This window comes from Pteropus vampyrus, unplaced genomic scaffold (genome assembly GCF_000151845.1).
Source record: "Pteropus vampyrus isolate Shadow unplaced genomic scaffold, Pvam_2.0 Scaffold388, whole genome shotgun sequence".
Lineage (NCBI taxonomy): Eukaryota > Metazoa > Chordata > Mammalia > Chiroptera > Pteropodidae > Pteropus > Pteropus vampyrus.
In genome coordinates this window covers 498,305-518,207 of record NW_011889169.1, presented here as the reverse complement: position 1 = coordinate 518,207, position 19,903 = coordinate 498,305, and the positions used below count along the sequence as shown (strand labels likewise).

General features: G+C 43.9%; 1 protein-coding gene across 10 annotated transcripts; it reads right to left on the bottom strand.

Annotated features, from left to right (window-relative positions):
- Positions 1 to 838: 838 nt before the first annotated feature.
- On the bottom strand, positions 839 to 19,703 carry CUNH20orf96 (chromosome unknown C20orf96 homolog). Of its 10 annotated transcripts, XM_023523264.1 has the most exons (12): positions 18,144 to 18,195; positions 17,986 to 18,034; positions 17,283 to 17,400; positions 15,763 to 15,825; positions 10,234 to 10,343; positions 6,400 to 6,558; positions 4,042 to 4,141; positions 2,986 to 3,143; positions 2,805 to 2,906; positions 2,560 to 2,646; positions 1,741 to 1,859; positions 839 to 1,120 (listed from the first exon to the last, which is right to left on the bottom strand). In XM_023523264.1, exons 5-12 carry the CDS (start codon positions 10,324 to 10,326, stop codon positions 1,060 to 1,062), a joined length of 879 nt encoding a protein of 292 aa, XP_023379032.1. In that variant the 5' UTR covers positions 10,327 to 10,343; positions 15,763 to 15,825; positions 17,283 to 17,400; positions 17,986 to 18,034; positions 18,144 to 18,195; the 3' UTR covers positions 839 to 1,059. The 10 variants fall into 10 exon arrangements, with proteins under 10 accessions (XP_023379032.1, XP_023379034.1, XP_011378421.2 ...); XM_023523266.1 differs by lacking the exons at positions 15,763 to 15,825; positions 18,144 to 18,195 and adding an exon at positions 19,651 to 19,703; XM_011380119.2 differs by lacking the exons at positions 15,763 to 15,825; positions 18,144 to 18,195 and adding an exon at positions 19,351 to 19,528.
- Positions 19,704 to 19,903: the final 200 nt, after the last annotated feature.

Genomic DNA, 19,903 nt, shown 5'->3' with positions numbered 1-19,903 from the left:
GTTGGGGACCACTGCTCTACAAAAAATGCTAAGAGTGTAGCTATACAAATTTTTGCTAATAAATATCTCAGAAAGAGCAAAAGTTCAGAGTACTCGGTCACACAAAAGTCTTTAAAATAAGCCCATGAAAAGATGCTCAACATCATTAGTTATTAGGGAAATGCAAATCAAAACCATGAGATACTAATTCATATCTATTAGGATTACTATTATTAAAAAAAAAAAAAGCGTAGGTGAGGATATGGAGAAATTGGACCCTTTGTGCATTACTTGTGGAAATCTAAAATAGTGGCTCTATGCAGCCGTGGCAAACCTGAAGGGTCTGACAGCTGAAGGGCACCTGCCCACAGCATACCCAGTAAACTGAAGCAACGAATGCTTTATGAAAGGGGGATCTGGATGGCATATCTCCAAGTCCACCACAGAAGAGCATAGAGTGGGGAACGATGCCTGACTGGACCTGGGTATCAGTTTGTGCCTCATGTCCATAAACAGCTGGGGTGAGGCCATGGACAGACAGACTGCTAGACTAGAAGAAAGATGCCCACCAGCAATGAAGGCCCAGCAAGTTCCCAAGTGTATCAAACACAAGAAATCCTCCACCCTCCTCCCCCTGGCACTGGCCTCAACAGGTCTGGGCACAAATTGAGAGAGAACGTGAACGTGAGCTGCCACTGCACCAGGGAGGGGATGACCTGGAGCCAGTCTGGTATTTTTCAAAAAGTTTTGGGCCCAGATGTAGTCAGCAAAGCTGCCCATACATTAAGACAAAGTCCAGGGGCTCACCTACCACATCTTATACAAGGCCTGACTGGAAACCCCCAGGCACTGACAAAGAACAAATGCAAATCCAGCTTTATTGGTAAAAAAAAAAAAAAAAAATGGTGGACTTGACTGGAAATTCCCACCTGGCCCAAGCAGCAGCAGCAACCAAGAGAAAGGGAGGGGAGAAAGTGCAGACCAGGGTCTGACTGGGGACGGGGTCTTGGAAGGAGACAACTAATGGCTCCAGGTGCGGGGAAGAGAGCAGGGAGGGGAGGGCGGCCAAGACCCCGCCATCTAGTATGGTAGCAGCTCTTCCACAGGGATGTCAAGGATGACGTCCATGTCTGGGGTGCACCTGGTAGGGAAGAGCAGAGGGGTGTGAGAGGCCAAGCAGAGGTACCAGAGTTGCAGGGTGGGGAGCACGTCTCAGGGGAGCCCTGCTCTTTAGAACACTGGTACTTACTTGGGGAGCCCCATCCCAGAACATATCTGCAGCCTCACAGCCCAACTGTGTAAGTGCACACATACACATCCACACACACGTCAAAAATAAAAAAGGAATGGGTTTGACAGGCCTAATGTTCTCCTACAAAGGTCTGAAGTCAAGAAGGAGCAGGAACCCAGCTCTAAAATGCTGAGGCCCCTCTGGATGAGCCTCTCTTTGGAGTCAGGATGACTGGTTTGGACACCTGGCTCTGTGTCACTTTGAGCATCCTACTTCTCTCAGAGCCTCACTCCTCCAGTTGACACCAATGCAACAAGGACTCACTATGTGACAGACCCCAGGTAAGCCTCAGCTTCCTCACCTATCAAAGGGAAGCAATAATTCCAACCTCAGTCGCTCATAGAATTAAATGAAATCCTGCTGGCAGGTAATAAGTGCTCAGGAAATGACACACATTATTCTTTCCATATAAGTAGCGAGAACTATGGTTACCATCTAGTTTAAGAAGCAGCTGCAAAAAGATCACATACTTGGGTCTCCGAAGCAGAACGTCCGCAAACACAATCTCTCGGGGTTCCTGAGTCTGGACTTGGAGCTGTTTCACCTTGGCCCTTAATATGGGTACTTCCTCCTCAAACTGGTTGATAAACTGAGAGGGGCACAGCAGGGAAAAATAAGAAGCCAAATGTCCCCCAACCGAACGGAGAAAGGGGCAAAATGGTGAGGAATAAAGACATCTAGGGAAACAGCCTGGGCTTTGTCACTGGGAGTTCTTGGACTCCAGAAAAGGGCATCCAGGCATGGCAGAGCTGGTTCAAAAGTTAGTGACAATGTTTGATGGTTCTGTAAAAGGTGAGGGGACGGTGGAGAATGGAGACAGGTTGCAAAGCAGGGGGCAGTACTTGATAATGAGGATTAATAGGGGCTGGTGGAGACAGTGAATGCCACTCACGCAGATAACTGATGAAGGTGCAAGATAATGAAAATTAGTGACAGGGCAATGATGGTGAAGTTCGTTAACACTCATAACGAATGATGGTCAATGACAAGAACTAAGGGGTGAAGACAGGGGATGGCTAGTGACAGTAAAATGATGTCTGAGTAGCCCATGCTTGGTGATGTTGCTAATGGGTCATGACCAGTAATGCTAGTTTATAAGGCAAAGCCTTGGCCGCCATGAATCCCTTCCCAGATGAATGACGACTGACAGTAATGGCACTGGCAAGGAGGAAGGCCAGCACCAGAGTCCGAGACCTCCTGAGCACCAGGGCTGGACAAGCCTGACTCCCAAAGGTCCTGGGAGCTGCCCACCCTTCACAAAGGGATCATCAACGTCTTTGCCCACTCACTTTTCTGAACTTGTCCATGTTTTTCACCATGTTCTCGCTTTCCCATGTCTTCTGCAGGAGAGCCATTTGACGGGGTTTCTGAGTTTTCTATGAAGAAAAGAGAGTCTGGCCCCACATGCCTCTTCCTGGGCAGCAGTGCATGGCAGAGGCTGGTGGGGGCGCAGGGGGCCTGAGGACAGAGGATGGGGAAAAAAGCAGGGCTGGGGGCAGGACCTGGATACCCACCACAGCAGCTGGCTACTCACCTCCACCAGAGTATTCAGAAGCATTTTTTTCTTCATCTGAATCTGATCAGACAAAGACCTCAGGACCATTTTGCACATCTCGTCTAAGTCATCCAACTCATCCTGGGGGCCAGCAGAAGGATGTTGGCCACCAGCCCTGTCTCCCCCCAGTCCAACAGGGCAAGGCCAGAGGCTCACCTACCTGCTGGCTGTCCTTCACCTGCTGCAGCTGGCGCACAAGGCTGGCAATCTGGACTGATTTCACAGGATACTCATGGTCCATGTAAGTGTTCAAGAAGCTCACTTCCTCATGGGTCTTCTTGATCTTGGCATTCAGCTGCTTTACCTGCTGCTCCAGGTCTACAGGGGTCAGGAAGAACAGAAGGCAGGATCCTCCCTCAAGAACCGCTTCCAGGAGAATCAGAAGACAAAGCTCTCCTTGGCCAATGGATTGGGGTCTGAGCTGAAGCAAGCTCACAGGCTGGGAGTCAGTCAAGCCCCTAAAGAGCCTTTACTCCTGCAGATGAGGCAACACTGGGTAAGTAAAAGAAACTAAACTGGAACAAGATCCTGAGACCAGCCCCAGCTCCACCGCTGACATGCTGTGTGACCCTCTCCAAGACCGTCCCTCTCTGGACCTGTCTCCTCATATACACATGCCCAAGGCAACAAGCCCAGGGAGACGGGGGCGACACTGGCTCCCAGGATATTACCACAGCAGAATTAAGACAGACTATCCTGCTGTCCTCCCTGGAGGGGATCCCCGGTATCTCCAGCTGCCTGACACACTGCCCCTCTGCTCAGAAAGCTGCTAGTCTGCTCAAGGGAAAGAAGCCACGGGCTCAGCAGGATGGACATCAGGAGACCAGAGACCTGGCCTGCCACCAATTCCCAGAGGGACTTTGATAGGAAACAGGCAGGCTGTGATCGGACTCTGGCTTCTAGCTGTGTAACTTTCAGCAGGCTACTTCACTTCCTTAAGCCTCAGTTTCCTCATCTGTAAAATGGGAGAACAGTCCCAGCCTCACAGACAGTTGAAATGACTAAGAGTGTGCCCATAAAAATGACACATAGGGCCTGGAAGCGCTAAATGCTCCACAAGCAAGCTGTTAGCTCTGGATCTTAGCAATTTCATCTGCCTAAAAAGGGAAATGATGGGCCTGATGGTTCCAGAACAATAGGTGCAAGATGAGTGCCCTGAAGCTGACTTCCCAAGAGGGCAGGTGAGGATCAAGGAGTTTGCCCCAGGGATTCTTACAGCTTATCTTGGATTCCTGCTTCTCTTCCCACTCCTGCAGCTCACACTTCATCTGCTGCAGCGTCTTCCTGTTTGAGTACTCCAAGGTGTTGCTGATAGTCTGTGGGAGTGGTGGGGTCAGCTCACCCCACCAAGAACATGGCCTTCTCAGGGGGCTCGGCACTTCCTCAGAGGAGCCCCCAAACTCAACCCCACTCCCAGGCCCAGGAACCTGACCAGAGGCTGGAAAGTAGTCACTTACTGCTCCTACCCTCTCCAAATGTTCCCACTTCCTACCACCACCTCAGCCAGTGGCCCTACCACACACCCAGGCACACAGGTCCAAACCCAGGCATCAGTCCTTACTCCCTTCTCTCACCCAAAATGTCACCAAGTGGTATGGATTTTACTCCCAAAATAGCCCTCATGGCCACATTCTTCTCTCCATCCCCACTGCCACTATCTTATTTGAGTTGTTTTCATCGGCAGTCCGAAATATAACAGCTACTCTTAACTGGTCCTCCCCTTTGATCAATTCTCCACACAGCAGTCAGAATGATCTTTCTTTAAAATTAGAGCAACCCTGTCCCTCTCCTATTTAAAACCTTCCAATGGCTCCCCTGTGCCCCATAAATAAGGTCCAAACTCCTTACCTTGGCTGACAAGGCCCTCCTCCATCTGGCTGGGGCCAATCTCATCTCTCTCTGATCCATTCCTCATACCTTATTGTCTAGCAACATGTGGTTCCTTGAGCCAGCTATGCTCCTCACCTCATTTCTCTGCCGGAACAACCATCTGCTCTCTACCAGTTAACACCTATGTCTGCAGGTTTCAATCCAAGAATCACTTTCTCTGGGAAGCCTTCCTGTTCCTCCATGTCTGAATTAGAGCACTGCCCCCCCCCCAACTCCAAGTCCCTTATCCCCATCACAATACACACAAATAGCTTTCGAAGTGACTGTGACCCCACTAGAATGAGAGCTTGATGTGGACAAGGTGTTCCACTGATTACTCTTTCCCAAGGGCCCACAGGAAGCACTCAGGATGAACAAAAAATGTATTAATGAACCAAAGACAGAAAATCAGAGAAAGACTTTGTCTAAGTATGGAGAATATTCTATTACGTTTCCTTGGACTGAATAACTCTGTATGTCCTTGGTCTCTGTTATAGACTGAATTGTGTCCCCTCCCCCAAATTCATATATTGAAGCCCCAATGCCTAATGTGACTGTATTTGGAGATAAGGCCTTTAGGAAGGTAATTAATGATAAATGAGGTCAAAAGGGTGGGGTCCTAATCCTACAGGACTAGTGTCCTTATAAGCTGAAGAGATGCTAGAGGTCTCTCTCACTCAATGTGAGCACAGAGGAAAGGCCATGTGAAAGCACAACAAGAAGACAGCCGTCTGCACCCCAAGGAGAGAGGTCTCACCCGCCTGGTCTCACCAGTCTTCAGAACTGACAAAATAAATTTTGGTCATTCAAGCTACCTGGTCTGTGGTATTTTGTTATGGCAGCCCGAGCAGATCAGTTGAGTCTCCAAGACTTAATTTTATTTTCATCTCACAGGCTCTGGTGAGCTCAGTCCCTCTTCTTTCTGGGCAGACTGCAGTCAGAGGGGAATCACTTCTCCATTAAATCATTTTCTCTGACTCTTCTCAAGCCCAAACTCCTGGTCACCTTGTGAACTTTTAGCCTCTCACCACAGCCTCTCCTAGAGAAGGCCAAGGACATTCCCTGGGCTCTCCGCAAAGTCACTCTTCACCCAGACTGGAAGTACCACCACTGGATGAGGGTGGTAATCACAGCCTGGTGGAAGGAACACAGATCCTGGTGCCAGACTGCCTGGGCCCAAATCTCAGATGCTAGATGGGTAACCCTGAGAGCGACCTTGAGCAAGTCACCTGGCCTCTCTGTGTTTCCATTTCTTCACATATAAAATAAAGATAATAACAATATCCACCTCACAACTCTGTTATAAGGATTATGAGTATAAACAAATCACTAGTGTTACATTGTATAAGTATTTCCTCCTGGTGGCGGTAGTACCAGCTACTTTCCCTTGCACACCTATTGTGTGCCAAGTATAACTCCCCTTGGGAGTTGAGTGCTATTGAGCCCTGCTTTATTTACAGAGCGCAAAGTTAACTCAAAGTCTCCTAGCTAATAAATGTAGGTATTGGGATGAGCTCCCCATCTTAGTCTGATTACAAAACCCAGGCAGGTGGCGCAAAGTATGTAAGATGTATCTTCCAGACGGAAGCAGCTGCTCTGCAACCCGCAGGGAGGGGCCAGGAGAGCGCACCAGAGTCAGGAGGGTGGCGCAGTGGGCAGGACCGAGACGCAGAGGCGGGGCTTCGGGGCCACAGTAGAGCCTCACCCCAAGGATGTCCTGCTGCTGCAGCAGCGCCCGCACTTTCAGGGTTGAGCTGTCCTCCATGTCCTGGATATTCTTGATCAGCTTCTGATTTAGCTTGGTGATGAAGTCCTCGTGGTTACGGAGCTCCTGGAGTGAAGTCTGCCGGTTCCTGAGCATCTTCTGCAGACGGAGGGAAGAGAATGGTGGGCGGTGCTGCACCAGGCCGGCTGGAGCCACGGGCAGCTAGGGGACCACTTCCCTCCAGCCGGACATTCGCCCCCTTGTGGCCTTGACTGGTAAATGCAACTGTGCCGGGAGGCGGTTCCCCATTGTCTGTATCAGGGCACCTCCAACTACTTCATCCATCCTAAAATGCCCATTTTCCCATACTTTTACGTTTCTGAAGTGGAGATGCATCTTACAGTTGGCGCATGTCGCAATCTGACAAACATTTTATTAATGAGTAAATAAAATAAAGGTGCAATTATCAATGCCTTCCTAGAATCAATGAAATATAGTAGTAAAAATAATTATAATAGAAAACGCCACAGGTAGGTAAGAAGGTGGCAGAGGTGATGGGCCATGTCTGGGGAGACAGAGTGGGTGATAACTGCTACCACATCTCATAAGGCAGCTGAGCTGAGTGAGTAATCTCTCATTTCATACAACATTCTGTGGAAACAATGATGGTCCAAGAGATTAAGTGACTTGCCTAAAGTCACCCGTAGGCAGGGACACAAAATCTGCAATAACAACAACAATAACAACTGGTGAGGGCCTACTATGTGCTGGGCACTGTGTCTCACTCAGCACGTGGCACACAGTATCAGTTCATCCTCCAACAGTCCTATGTTTACTATTTTACTGTTGGTTGAAAGCTCAGACAGGTTAATAAGTGACTTGCCCAAAGTCACACAGCCAGGAAGTGGTAGTACCGGAACTGGAAAGGCAGACTTCTGACTCTCACTGTCTGTCTTTCCATCATGCTAAGACAAGGAACTGAGAGGGCTTAAAGCTGCAAGGTGTGACTGAACCTCAAAGTGATTAAGATGTGGATGCTAGGTCAAATCCCAGCTCCGCCACTTACCACCTAAGGGAAACTAGACAAGTTAGGTTCCCAGAGCCTTACTATACTCATTCTAAAGGTGAGGAAACTCATATCTGCTTCAGAGACCTGCTGTAAAAATATATGTGATCATATTCGCAATCAAGCCACTTAGTGGCAAGGCCTCATATGCTCAGTGTGCACTCAGTGAACAGGAGCTGACACTACTCTCACTGGCTCTAACCCTCCACCTCTGCCACACCGATGCGCTCTCCTCTTTATTCTTTTTTCCTCATTCCTGTCCTCTGCTAGAGCCCCTGCCCCATACTAGCCCTCAGCTCCCATATTCCTCACATAATAATAAGAGTAATAGGGCAAATCTATGGAGTCCTTACTACATGCTGAAACTGTACTAAGAATGTCACATGCACTAGCTCACTTGGCACTATTATTACCCCCACTTCATAGAAGCAGAAACCGAGGGTCAGAAAGATTCAGTAACTTACCCAAGGTCATACATAGCAGAGCTGTTATTCTTGAAGTCTGGATTCCCAGCTGCTCCACTATCTTGTCTCCACATCTCCAGAACAAAATATTTCCAAATATGGCCCACAGGGACCAGAAGTTCTTGTGAAAAATGCCAGTCTCCCAGTCTCAGGCCCACTGAGCTAGCACTGGTGGGGCTGGCGCCAGGAATCCATACTGTTACCACACCCCACTCCTGGTGATTCTGTTAAACTCTAGGATTAATAACTGCTTCTCTAGAAATGGATCTTCCCTGACTACTAGATCTAGTGTAGAAACACTAGACCTCACTTCCCTCCTGATCCTTACCCCAATCTGCAGTTACATAACTGTAATTATGTCTCCTCTTTTTTCAATTTGTTTCCTCCTAGGACTTATCACCCTCCAACATAACAGATATTTTTCTTATTATCTTGTTTCCTGTCTGTCTCCCCCACTAGAAAGTCACAGCCAGGAGAGCAGGGGCATTGGTTGCTTTGTCACAGCCCTATCTCCAGCACACAGGTCAGTGCCTAGAGCTCATAAGCATGGGTTGAATAAGCTGATTAGTACCTAGTCTTTGGACTTTTTAAATGCATTTATTATGTGTCTCCCCAATAATGTGTGAGCTCTATAACAGCACATATTCTGAGTTCTATGTTTATAGCTGTGTCTCCAAGACCCAGCCTGGTGCCTGGAACACGGTAGGCACTCTCTCAAGAGTTGCGGATCGAATAAATAATTCTCCTGGGGCTGAGAGGCAGAGTCAGGATCCTTCTCCATCTCCAGAACCAACCAACTGGGTAGTTTCTGCTCCCTTCCTCTGTTTGCCCCTTGTCTCCACAAGTCCATTCTCCACACAGCAACAGCCCAAGGACTCCTGCAAAAACCTAAGTCAGATCACGTCCCTGCTCTACTCAGAATCCTCTGGGGTCTTTCCGTCTTACTCAGTATAAACACACAAAGCCTAATCATGACTGCAAGGCCGTATACAAGCTACTCCCCTTACCCCCCCACACCCCACCATCTTTCCTCATCACCTGTTCTAGCCACACAGATCTCACATCAATCTCATACCAACCTCAGGGACTTTGTATTTGTGGTTTCTGCCTGGAAGATTTCTCCCTCAGATGTCACCTTAGCAGCCTTCCCTGATCACCTGTCTAAAACAGTCACAGCAACTCCCTCCTCCGTGCTTTTCTAGCCCCCTAACTTTATCTTTATGCCTCTTTATAGTTCTTAGCATCACCACACATATTATAAATTTATTTGACTTGTTTATTGTCTGTCTCCCCTGGTAAAATATGAGTTACCTAATGTCAGAGACCACACCACTGATGAGTCCCCACTCTTAGAATAGGGCCTGGTACATAGTAGGTGCTCAATAAATCTGCTGACTAAATGAATGAATGATTGTGAGACAGTATTAGGAACTGGTTAGGAGCACAGGTTTTAGAGCCAAATTATCCAAGTTCATGTTTTATATCAAACAAAAACTCATGAATCCTTCTAAAGTCCGTATAAAAATAACATCGGAAATGTGAGTTCCTCCTTTAAGAATTCTGGGCTGCCTCTAAACCATTTTGCAAAACTAAAGGTTAAAGGGGAAATAAGGTTTCAAGGTAAATACATTTTCCCCTGTTTGTTTACATAGCAGTCATTGTTCACTGAGCTATTAAATACTTTCTTGGAGAAGTTAAGAATTCTCCTATAGTATTTAGGATTTAACTTTCTGCTATAGACATGTAAAGTATTGCAGTACTTATAGTATTTAGTATTTTACTTTCTGCTATAGACACGAAAGCTCTCTCTTCTTTTAGTCATTTCAAATACTTTGAGGCCATCAAAAACAATGGAGAAAATTAATTATCCAAAATTGTATCAGTTGATGTGAAAAAATTAATATAAGCTTCTAAGCCTTACTTCAAGGTGCACTGTATTCCATGAAAGGAATTTACTGGAAATTTTAAAATGAACAAACCCTAGACTGTGTTCCTAATGCAGTGAAATAAAAAAGGATTCTGATTGTTTTCCTGAGTCTTAAAACACAACGGCACTTTGCTGAACTGGCTCTGACCTCTGGTACTGCCACTTTCTAGCTGTGACCTGGTGTAAGTCATTTACCTCCCTGCACCTCAGTTTTCCCATCTGTAGAAAAGTGATGATGATAAGCATGCCCATGGGGTTGCTGTGAGGAGGAAATGAGTCAAATCAGACACCCACAAAGTGCTCGGTGCATGTTTGCTACCACCATCCCCCTGCCTCCTCCCTGGGCCCCAGTGCCTATGAGAGGCTGCTCCTCATACCCTCATTAGCCGGATATTGGCCTGCATCTTCCCAGAGTCTGACTTCGCTCTGTGCAGTTCTTGTAGATTCCTCAGCTGACTTGTCATCAACATGGTGGGCTTGGAATACTCTAGGGCATAAAACAGGGCAGAGAGAGTGAGGGTATAGTCAGGCTTGGGGTCAAGTCTCAGGGAATGCACTATCCATGAGAGATGGCCCAGGCCCCAGCCCCACCCCCTCACAGACTTATAATATGTGACAGTGAGACAAAGGATGAAACTCACATCCATCATTAAGCTCCCGGGCCCCTCTCTGTGCCTTGATATAAGGGACAGAGAAGCCCAGATTTCTACATACCAAAGTGACTATGGATACGGACAGAGGAAAGAAGAGCGATAGCAATAGGAAACAGCCAAGCACCCCCAATCTCTCCCACCAACCTGGCCTATGGCAAGCTCAAATAGAGAAGGGGTAAGAGCAAGAACTAATAATCCAGACAGCCTGGGTTTGAATCCGGGCTCTGCCTTCTACCAGCTGTGTGACCTTGGGCAGGTCACATGACCTCTCTGTCCCTCAGATTCCTCATCTGTAAAATAGGAATAATCATCATGTCTACCTCATAGGGTTGTTGTGAAGATTAAATAAAAATTTACTATACTTTAAAGTATTTAGACTAGCACCCAACATATATTCAGTGCTGAATACACAGTACTAGGTATACACTACTAGTTGTCAGTTATTACTAATGACCTGAGGATTGGGGGATCAGGATCACGCCACCAGGCAAAGGCACAGGAGCTATGCAAAACTCTAACTGGTTGTCTCTGAAATACCTATAAAAGCTGTGGTCCTGCCACATAAGCAGTATAGGAAAATAATTCAGATCAGAATAAGGCATTTGGAGGGCATGTTCTTAGAATCTTTGCTTCTTCTCAGCGTGTCCTGCACGGGCATGAAGTGAGTCACCCAGATTGCCACAAATGCTGCAGCTGCACTCAGCCCCTACCAAAATCCCTGCTCCAGGTACAACCCGGTTCATTTCAGAAAAATAATTCTTTATGGATCATTATTCTTAATCCTAGAAAATTTCACATTAAGTATTAAAGTAATGAAGTAAATTAAAATAATTTTATGTTAAAGTTATGAATTATCTGTACAGCAGCCACCACCACCACTCCCACTTAACCACAGTTTCACTTTCTGCAATTTCAGTTACCCATGGTCAACCGCAGTCTGAAAATATATAATGGAAAATTCCAGAAATAAACAACTCATAAGTTTTAAACTGCGCACTGTTCTGCGTAGTATGATAAAACATCGTACTACACTGTTCTGCTCCATCCCTGGCAGACATGAATCAACTCTCCAGCATCTTCCCACCATATATGCTCCATACCCATTAGTCACTTAGCAGCCATCAGGGTTATCAGATCCACTGTCTCTGTACTGCAGTGCTTGTGTTCAAGTCACCCTTATTTTACTTAACAATGGCCCCAAAGCACAAGAGTAGTGATGTTGGCAATTCGGATACACCAAAGAGAAGCCATAGAGTGCTTTCTTTAAGTGAAGAGCTGAACGTTCTCAACGTTAACAAGAAAAAAATATTGTGCACTAAGGTAACTAAGATCTATGGTAAGAATGAATCTTCTATCTGTGAAATTATGAAGAAGGAAAAGGAAATCTGTGCTAGTTTTGCTGTCACACCTCAAATTGCAAAAGATGCAGCCACTGTGCTTAGTGTTTAGTTAAGATGGAAAAGACATTAAATTTGTGGGTGAAGACGTCATCATCATGGCTCAATGATCCTCTTCCTGACGTATCATCAGGTCAACAGCAGCCTAATGCTATGTCACAGCGCCTACATCATTCACCTCACTTCATCTCATCACATAGGCATTGTATCATCGCACATCGTCACAAGAAGGGTGAGTATGATACAAGATATTACGACAGTGAGAGAGACCATATTCATATAACTTTTATTACAGTATATTGTTGTAATTGTTCTAGTTTATTATCAGTTATTGTTGTTCATCTCTTACTGTGCCTAAATTATAAATTAAACTTTATCATAGATATGTATAGGAAAAAACAGTATAGATGTACAAGAATTATGTAAATATCCAACGGTTTTTGTTAATCAGACAAGTAAACTATTTGAAAATGAAAATTTTAAATGTGGCTTAAAAGGTTTAGAAGAATTTAATTAACCAAGTTCCAAAACACATTACAAGTGTTTTAACCAAGTTCCAAAACACATTACGAGTGTTCATAAAAACAATAAGATTTGTAAGTTGAGCTTAAGTACTTAAGAAGATCTGTAGCTTTAATAAGGGGTATATCTTTTCGTTAGTGGTAATAGCCCTGATTTATCTTTTTCTTTTTTCAATTAAACTTTTTATTTTGAGATCAGATTACATGCAGTTTTAAGAAACAATAAAGACAAATCCTATATACCCTTAACTCAGTTTTTCCCAATGGTAGCAGCTTGCAAAACTAAGTACAATATCGCAACCAGGATATTGACGGGCAAGGTTAAGATGGGCAAGATACAGAACAGTTTCATCGCAAGGATAGCTCATGCCCTTTGTAGCCACACCTACTTCTCTCCCCTTACCATCCTCCTTCACCTCGGTCTCTAACCCTAGCAACCACTAATCTGTTCTCCATCTGTAATTTTGTCATTTCCAGAATGTCATATATATGGAATTATATAGCATATAACTTCTGGGATTGACTTTTTTCCCTCGGCAAAATTCTCTGGAGATTCATCCAAGTTATTGAGGATAGCAATAGTTCTTTCCTTTTTATTACTGAATAGTATTCCATGGTGTGTCTGTACCATAGATTGTTTAACTATTCACCCACTGAAGGACATTTGGACTGTTTTCAGTTTGGGGGCATTATGAATAAGCGTGCTATGAAACATTCATGTACTAGTCTTTGTGTGACCGTAAGTTTTCATTTCTCTGGAATAAATGCCCAAGCCTGCAATTGTTGATCATTATGGTAATTACATGTTTAGTTTCATTAGGGGCTGCTCCATTTCACATTCCCACTAGCAATGTATGCATGATCCAATTTCTTCTCTTTGCCAGCATTTGGTGTTATCACTATTTTTCACGTTAGCCATTCTGAGAGATGTGCAGTGACTTCTCATTGGAGTTTAATTCGCATATTCCTTATGGATAATGATGTTGAAGATCTTTTCATGTGCTTATTTACCATCTATATATCCTCTCTGGTGAAATGCCTCTTCATGTCTTTTGCCCATTTTCTAATTGAATAATTTTTCTGTTTTGAGATTTCTTGATATATTCTACATAGCAGTCATTTGTCAGATATGTGGTTTGCAAATATTTTCTCCAAGTCTGTAGCTTGTCTTTTCATCCTCTTAACAGTCTTTTACAGAACAAAAGTTTTTAATTTTGATGAAGTGAAACTTATCCATTTATTTCATTTTTTTTTTTATGGATCAAGCTGTCTGAGTAAAGTTTAAGAACCCTTCGCTTGGTCCCAAAGATTTTTCTCCCCTATGTTTTCTGAAAGTTTCACACTTTTACGTTTTACATTTTACATGTAATTATTACATTCTACATTTACATTTTGAGTTAATTTTTGTGTAAGTTGTGAGGCTTAAATCAAGGTTCATTTTTTTGCCTATGGATGTCCAATTGCTCCAGCACCATCTGTGGAAAAGGCTTTCTTTCCTCCACTGAATCGCTTTTGCACCTTTGTCAAAAATCAGGCATATTTGTGTGGCTCTATTTCTGGTTTCTCTATTCTGTTCCATTGATCTATGTATATATCTTCCTGCCAACACTATGTTGTCTTGATTATTATAGCAAAACAGCAGGTCTTAATATCACATAAAGTGATTTTTCTCGTTATTCTTCTTTTACAAAACTGTCTTATTTATTCTATGGCCTTGCTTTTCTATATAAATTTTAAAGTAAACTTGTCTATGTCTACAAAACATTGCTGAGATTTTGACAGGAATTACATAACATATAGATCACTCTGGGGATAACTGACAACTTTACCATGTTGAGTCTTCTATTCCATGTACACAGTATGTCTCTACATTAATTTAGGTCTTCTTTGATTTCTTTCATCACCATTGAGTAATTTTCAGCATACAAATCCTGCATGTTTTGTTCGCTTTATACCTAAATATTTCATTTTCTTTAGAGTGACTGTAAATGTGCTGTCTTTTTTTTAATTTTGGTTTCCACATACTCATTAGTACATAGAAATGTGATTGATTTTTGTGCATTGTACTTGTATCCTGCAACCTTGATGTACTCATTTAATAATTCTAGCTTTTTTAGATTTAGTAGATTCCTTAAGATTTTGTACATAGACAGTCATGTCATCTGTAAACAAGGACAGTCAAATAATTCTATCTGATTCATTTTGGTGTTAATATCTGTCTTTTCTCATTCATATTGTGATTTTCCTTATTCTTGGTATGACAAGTGATTTCAATTGTATCTGGATGTTTTAGATATTACTCTGGATTCTATTTAACCTTTAAGGTAGTACTGTTGATAGATATATAGCAGGAAGGCCAAATGATTATGTATGCTCAGCACTCTGGCAGCCTACCTTCTTCTTTCCAGTTTTTGGACTCTTTCTGTTTGTCTATTGTGTTATGTCCAGGGGTTTTCTAGTTCTAAAAAGGAGGACTAGGAAGGTATAGAGCTATTCTATCTTAGTAGAATCAGCTGATTAGTACACAAAAGCTGCCCTCAAGAACATGACTTTGCACAAGACATGTTACCAACCTAAGCTTCAGTTTCCTCACCTGTAAAATGGTGGAGAGAGCATCTCCCAGGTCTTTGTAAGGAATGAATGAGATGATAACTTCCTTCTATCTCAAGAGTATTTAAAGTTTTAGTAGTTAAATGTTTGAGGTTGGGATCATGAACTCGATGTGGCTAGAAATCCATTTGTCTCTTTCACTATCAAGAACACTCAGCCCAATGCCAGGCACTTGGGGGCTCAGAAAGACTGCTGCTGAATAAATATATGAATAAATGAATGAATGAATAAATCTTCTAAAACAGAGCTTGACACGAAATAAGTCTTCAGTGAATGATAGCTATTATCATCATTATTATTTACATAGATTATTTCACTTGCATAAAGTAAGAATCTTTGTGCCCCTTTCCACAGGGAAGGAAACTGAGGCTGTGATAGGTAACTAAGATGGAATTGCTAGCAAGAAGGGAAACTAGAGCACCAACTCAGGTCTACATTTCTCCAGTGCTCACACTCTCTCCACCTATATGTGGTTAAGACTGTGGGTCTTGGAGCCAAACTGTTGAATGTAACAGCCTGGTTATACTGTGTGACCTTAGAAGTTATACCTGTCTGTGCCTCATCTGTAAGAGGAGGTAATAATAACAGCACCTACCTCACAGGGTTGCTGGGAAGATTAAATGAAGTGATACATGTAAAGTGCTGAGAACAGCATCTGGCACAAAATAAGTGCTTGACGTCTGTTAATTGCTCTTGTGCTTGTTGTGGTTGTGTCTGTTACATACCTCACTGCTCCCCAGTGAAATAAAAGGGCAAGAGTTTCCTTGTACATGCTGTTTGAATAAGGTCTAGAGTCAAAGACAAAAATTCTGTCACTACCACCAGGGCTTGTGCTCATCACCTCACATCAATGACTTTCAACAACGGTGTTGAGATACATTGACAGAGTTCTCACAAATATTGGGGGTCCCAAATGGCATCTGTGAGTGAGGGGACAGAGATCTTAGACATCCCCAAGAACAGGACAACCCCAAAGAACACAGAATGCTCCTATGTCCTGCTTGATTTTCCAAAGTCCTACCAGATATAGGTGAAAACTTTATTTATAATGAACCAATCCCAGAACCTGACTCAGTTTCACATATAAACATAAAAAACAGTTTTCAAGGCTTTACTGTAATGCTGACTTTTCCCAGAAAGCAGCTACAATCAAGAGAAAGATTGCACTTTATTTTGTTTAGAACTCTACCAAGAAATGACACCACTCTGGAAGTCATGGCCACAATGAAAAAATCCCCCTAGTACTCGAGTCTCAGTATCCCATCATATGTCAGTCTGTATTTGCAACTGTTATATTCACCAGGACTCTACATCTATGAGTACGTTTATGACTATCATGGCTTCTAGCAGTGTCCATCCTGAGCACTTACATACTAAAATTTGTTATTTAACAACAAATAATTTTCCTTTTCCTTTATTTTATAGTTAGGGCATTATATTAATTTTTATTATATTTGTAGGTAGGTTATATTATCCATGAAGTTTATCTCAGGATACTAAAGGAATATCCCAAAATATGTTATTAAAAGGAGTGTGAGTCTGATAAGGTTGAGCAACAATGCATTAAAAGAAAACTTCTCATTTAATTCTCACAACAATCCTATCAGGTAAGTATTAGTATCCTCATTTTACAAATGAGAAAACTAAAGTTCAGAAGAATGAATGCCTTTCCCAAAAGAGTAAATGGCAGAAGCCATGTGTGCCTGAGCCAAGGCCTCAGAACTCCCCTGGAAAGCATGACAATGACGTGGTAGAGATTATCTTTAGTCTACCAAACCCTGTTTTCTTTTCCTCTTGGACACATACTGCTGGGCCACATTTCCCATCTTCCCTGTAGTTAGTGATGGTCAATGACTGAATATGAGTGGGAGTGATATGTGTCACTTCAAATCTGGGCTCTGAAAAAACCTGCCCACAAAATCATCCATATTCTTGCTCTCTCTCTGCTGCCTGGATGCAGAAGTATCCAGAAAAGGATTTCAAGGCTTTAATAAAACATCAGAGCCACAGGTTGAAGGAGCCTGGATCTCTGAATGACCATCTAGAAAGATTAATTCCTACTCCACCCTGCCCAGGCCACTTTGACATAAATGAAAAATAAGCTTCTGTATTAATACTTGAAATCTGGCGATTGTTTGTTACAGCAGTTAGCCTACCCTAATATAAATGGTGTCACCAAAGGCCAAGAGCATGTACTCTGTCCTGTTTCCAACCCCCACGCCAGCCCCTAAATACCTCTACCTACCTGGTTGGATGCTAGTCAAAGTCTTCGCTTTGCTTTTCTTAAGGCCACTGGTTTGTAGGACTGGAAGCAGAGTAGATGGCCTGATTTTCTGCTTGGACCGCTGCTCTGGAACATAACCCTACCACAGATAACACAACCAGTCACACAGCTTGGTGGGTTCAAATCTCAGCTTTACCCCTTACAGATAGATATCTGTGACCTTGAGCAAGTGGCTTTACCCCTTTGAGCCTCAATTTTCTCATCTGTAAACTGGATCTGATTACAAAACCTACCTTCATAGGTTGGTGAAAGGATTCCGAGAGATGATATTTGTAAAGCATGTGGTAAGTGCTCCACAAATGTTGGCTATCACTTTTTTTTAATCAGCCTGCCAATATTAACTAAGCACATTCAGGCCGTGAGGTGCTAAGAACTGTGAGAAACAGAAGGCAAGGAAAAGACTCACAGGGAACCAGAGTAGCAATCAGAGATAAATAAGAGAGCAGCATCATATACCCTTACATTCTAATAAAGTGGTGAGAAAACTGAGGTTCAGAGGCATGCCCCGGGTCCCCCGGCAAATGTGTGACACAGCAGGGCCTGGAATTCAGGTCTCTGGATTCTATCACCCAGGACAGTCACCGCCACGGGGGTGGAAGGCAGGAGGGCTGCAGTCTCAGGGTCAGGGAGCACCCCATCCCCGCCCTAGCACTTCGGTACTCACCAGAGTCTGGAATTTGTGGATTGTGGAGCGACTATCAGAGAGGCTGGATCTGGAAAGTGGATGGGGCGGTAAAGAACTTTCATCATTCACAACCCATGGGGCTGCAATTAGCAAACGTGAAGGAGGCGTGGGGTCTCGAACCCAAAACCACAGCTTACTAGGAACACGAGCCAAGCCAGAACTCAGAGACCGCGAAGAAGAGGAGGGGGCTCGGGAGATGTGGAGGGGAGGAGAGGGCGGGGTCGAGAGACCGCGGGAAAACTTCCTGGCACGGGCGAGGGAGAGTACGCATGCGCACTCCACCACCCTGCGATGCTTCTTTGACCTACTTCGGAAAGACGCGCGCCATTGGAGAAAATGTATGAAGAGTTGTGAGCCTGTGGGAACCTGGTCTCTTGGGAAGCTTATTTATTTGGCTTCTACAACTTCCTTGTCTCGGAGTGGACTGCGCGGTAACAGGCCACTCAAACCTCCCAGCGAGACCGGACGCTTCCTCCCGGTCTTCGTCTCCAAGGAAACGAACTCAGACTACCGAGCGCCTAGAGGGACTAATCTCGCAGGGCAAAATGTAGCTCTCTCCACGTCTCAACTTGGTTTTAAATACCCCTCAGCTGGCCCCGCCCACTACCCTAAAAAATTATGTCCTATTTCTCCTCTCTTCAAAGCTCCATCACTTCCTTCCGATCCTTACTCCTGGCTAATGATTCTGCTTCCTATTTCACTAAGAAAGTCCTGGGGATCGCGAATTCACATCACTTCCTTTACCCACCAACTTGCCTCCTTCTTGGGACTAGGTATAAACTGCCTACTGAGACCGAGTCCTACAATTGCGCACTGAATTCTCTCCTTTCATCTGCTCTAAAATATTGCCCTAGCAATTCTCCCTTTATTCTCCATCACCCTCTCCTCTGTATTATTCCCATCGGCATACCAATATATTTTAATCTCTTCTATTTAAAAAAATAAAAGTGACCACGCCTCATCCAACTACCCTCCCATTTCTGCTTCACTTCACAGCTAAACTGCTAGGGAGGTTTGCCTACTCTTTCCCATTCCTTTCTGCCTCTTTAATTAGGCTTTCACTCTCCACCTCTCCACTGAAATTATCCTTGTCAATGCCACCAGTGACCTCCACTTTGCTAAACTTCACGGTCACGTCTCAGTTCTCATCTTACTTGGTCTATCTGCAGCATTTGACACAATGGATCGCTCCCTCCTTGATATACTTTTTAAATTCGGCATCCAAGAAACCACTCTCTTGAGTTGCTTCCTATCTTCTCTTCTCCTTTGCTGGTTCCTCTTCTCTTTATTATTAGATTGCCCCATGACTCAGATCCGGCCCTCTCTTTTTCTCTATCCACTTACATGCCACGTGCTCCCTTCCAGTTTCTTGTGACTTTGGATGCCATCTCTACCCAGATGCTTCCGAGATTTACATCTTCAGCCTCTCCCCTGAATTCCAGCCACATATATCCGACTGCCCACTCAGAATCTCCACTTGGGTGCCTAATAGGTAACTAATGTGCAACCTTTCCCCCAGAAACGTTTCCCCCCAACTCAAAATGACAACTCTCTTCCTGGAATTTTGACTCATCCAAATCTGTCAGTAACACCTTCTGAGTATATTTGGGTGATATTACTACCAGCACTCATACATACACATACCTGCTTTCTTCTCACACCTGGACTACAGTTATCAGCTTCCACTCTTGCCCCACTCCGGTTCTCTCTCCACGCTCCATTTTGCTAAATAGAGCATAAATTTAAAAGTGCATTACATTTTAAAAATAATTTGGAGAAGAGCAAATAATTTGAAATCACCTAAATTTCAATATGAGAATGTTATTAGAAGATACTAAGCCAGAGCTCTCAACCTTCTTCCCCTCTTAAAAATCATAGAAAAATGTTTTAAATTGCT

Excerpts from the sequence above, each read along its gene's own strand:
- CUNH20orf96 (XM_011380119.2), bottom strand. The coding sequence starts at position 19,454 with ATGTGGCTGGAATTCAGGGGAGAGGCTGAAGATGTAAATCTCGGAAGC. Across the intron at positions 6,559-10,233 it reads CCAATATCCGGCTAATGAGG|AAGATGCTCAGGAACCGGCA; the intron begins GTATGAGGAGCA and ends CTCCGTCTGCAG. Across the intron at positions 3,144-4,041 it reads GCAGGAATCCAAGATAAGCT|ACCTGGAGCAGCAGGTAAAG; the intron begins GTAAGAATCCCT and ends TGACCCCTGTAG.